The sequence below is a fragment of the Daldinia childiae genome (genome assembly GCF_008694065.1).
Source record: "Daldinia childiae strain JS-1345 chromosome Unknown Scaffold12, whole genome shotgun sequence".
NCBI lineage: Eukaryota > Fungi > Ascomycota > Sordariomycetes > Xylariales > Hypoxylaceae > Daldinia > Daldinia childiae.
The window spans coordinates 515,497-518,098 of record NW_022984653.1 but is presented as its reverse complement, the minus strand read 5'-3'; the positions used below and the strand labels follow the sequence as shown (position 1 = coordinate 518,098).

Sequence of the window (2,602 nt, the reverse complement as noted above, 5' to 3'; positions counted from 1 at the left end):
AATCTTTCAAACCAGACTGGACAAGGTTCATGGAAATTAAAATTGTCCCAAAACAACAGCCAGATAGATTGGTGTTATGGTAGAGTCAGGAAAGGTATGTAATACTTTTTCGAGACCATGTGGATGATTTAAGATTGAGATAATATCGGTATAGCAGGCTTTAGGGGAACTGGTCTGCTATGTAGGACTCTACGCAAACTTCGTGAAGAGTTTCGGTATTAACACAACCTATGGTAGTCCTAAGTCGAGGTGCCGATGTTGAATAGCAATGATAAAAACCAACTGGAATTTCGTGATCGTTTTGAAAGATTCAGGACCGGTACCGTGTCGTCAGAAAGAAAATCATTCCACGTGATTCTCATATGCTCATTAATTATGAATAGACAATAGGAGACCCAAGCTTTCAAAGACTTGGAAGTGATTGTCGTGGGGGGTATCTGTTGAACAATGTAACTCACGGTAGGCCTAAATGCGCTTTATAGCCCATGGCTGCTATTGGACTCCACGACATTATCAGAGAGGTTAATCAATAGCTGGGCGAGACAACGTTTGGTCGCCGCATCGTCACGGAGGACCGAGCTAAAGGTGGCATCGCGAAGCGGTTCCGGGAGGCACTGGCGGAGAGCCTCGCGAGCGCGGGCGTTATCGCTCAGGCGGAGGAAGCAGCGCACAACGTGCTTAAGGAGGCGAGCAGTCTGCTGCTCGACAAGCTGAGCAACCATATTGCTTAACACTGTTCCGACGGCATAGAAGCGTTCATACGTGGCGCAGATATAGTTAAGACCATTATCATCCAGTAGGATCTTCTGTACGATGAAAATGGCAACTGTCTTACTAAGTTCAGACCCAGTCTCCATGATTCTGAGGCAAAGGGGGATAATTTCGGTCGTGAGTAGAAAGTTGATCACCTCACTAGAGTCATTTTTAACTAAGGCTCCGATCACACCCAGCGACGTCAGACGGAGATACTCAAACGGACGAGACTTGGATGTAGTATTCAGGAAAGGGTATAAGAAAAGAGGGATATGGGCTATATTTCATCTCATTAGCGTGTTATAATTATCTTGCCCGAAGATCAACATACCATTCAAGAACAAGGTTCTAGTATCATTATGCGATGCCACGCATTGCAGGAGTGCAAGCGCATTGCAGACTCGGTTAGAAGCAGCAGCGGTCAACTGCGAAGGGTTAAGGAGGTTGTAAACCGAGATAATCTCTTGCATAAGAGAAGTCATCACACCTGGAAATTGGATTAGAATTAGCCCCTGAATCGGGTTGAATGCAGGGAGCTACTAACCAAATGAATGCCACAGGATGAGGGCGAGCTCAGGCACTTGTTCTCGCTTCTTGCTCAGTTCAAGGAGAGCTGCCTCGCGCGTAGTCTCATTAAGTAGGTCGGCAACGAAGGTCAACGTGCGACGATTATCCTCTGACACGTTTTCTAAGCCGTTATCCTGAACATGACCACCAACTGATGCGCCGATGTTCGTAGATACATTATTATGGGCACCTGCTAATCGATTATAATGCTGCTGCTGAGCTGCGGCTGCGGCGGCAGCAGCCTGTTGGGCCTGGTGCTGGTGGCTTTGCTGTTGGTGCATCCATGACTGGTCGGCATGTGGGTTGTATTGGTGGTGATTGTAGAGGTTCGGGTTTGGCAACATGGTGGCGGTTGATGATCGCGATCGTTTGAATTACTCTGGAGTACGGCGTAACTGGTTCTTGAGTATTGTTTCCTTGCTTAACTCCCTGCTTCGTCAGGCTCTCTGCACTTTTGGCCGGATCCAGGGTCTATATTTGCAGTCAGTACTCTCTCCTTTCTCTTTTGTCCCTCTCGATTAACCTACCTACGGTGTGTATTTACTGGACAGACTGAAGTTTTATGTCTTCGTAGATTTTGACGAGGCGAAAAAGAGGTTTCCGGTTGGTCGCATAAGTTTTGGGATCAATAAATTAGGATCGGTTGGAATCGGTTGATCGCGCTTCTCTCGTGTCTGTTCGCCTTAACTGTTGTAATATGAGGGTAAACCTGTAATTCGGTGACCAGCTAATTCAAGTGTTGTTAAGTCGTGTATAGAACTTAGAATTGAGTTTACTGGAAACCCGACGGCCAGGTACGCTTGGGCAACCAACTGTTAATAGCCTCTTCTCGGATAAGTAGACGAAGGTTCTCGCACGAAAAAAATACAATCAAGCAGATTAGTACCGTACGTAAGAGGGCGCTGCACTATGAAGAGAGGATATGGTGGTATGGTATGGGAAGAATTACAGGCTCAAATCTGGATATCGATAAAAGTTGAAGAAAGTTGAAGTGGTTGCAGGGCTTTGCTGTTCCCAGCGACGAAGCACCGCGTCGTATTTTGCCGAACGGAATGGGGGTCTATAGGTACGTACCTATCTACCTAAGGTAAATGGTCAGTGCTTCTTTACCTTCTCAGCCCTAGCTTGGTTGCGCCGCAGCGGGGTTGTGCACGGACTATAGATATCTACCTATGCATTCAATGATATCTATACTGTATTAATACATGAAATATCATTCACTAGGATTAATGCACTTAATGCAACTGTAGACGTCAAGGTTCCCCCCTATTCCCCTCAGGTC

General features: G+C 46.4%; 1 protein-coding gene across 1 annotated transcript; it reads right to left on the bottom strand.

The window, feature by feature from the left end:
• Positions 1 to 476: 476 nt before the first annotated feature.
• GL218_08375 (Cell differentiation protein rcd1) lies at positions 477 to 1,664 on the bottom strand (the record flags this gene model as incomplete). The annotated part of the gene is made up of 3 exons (XM_033585176.1): positions 477 to 1,030; positions 1,085 to 1,240; positions 1,298 to 1,664. The coding sequence occupies 3 exons, from the start codon at positions 1,662 to 1,664 to the stop codon at positions 477 to 479; spliced, it is 1,077 nt and encodes a 358-aa protein (XP_033440769.1).
• Between the last annotated feature and the right edge of the window lie 938 nt (positions 1,665 to 2,602).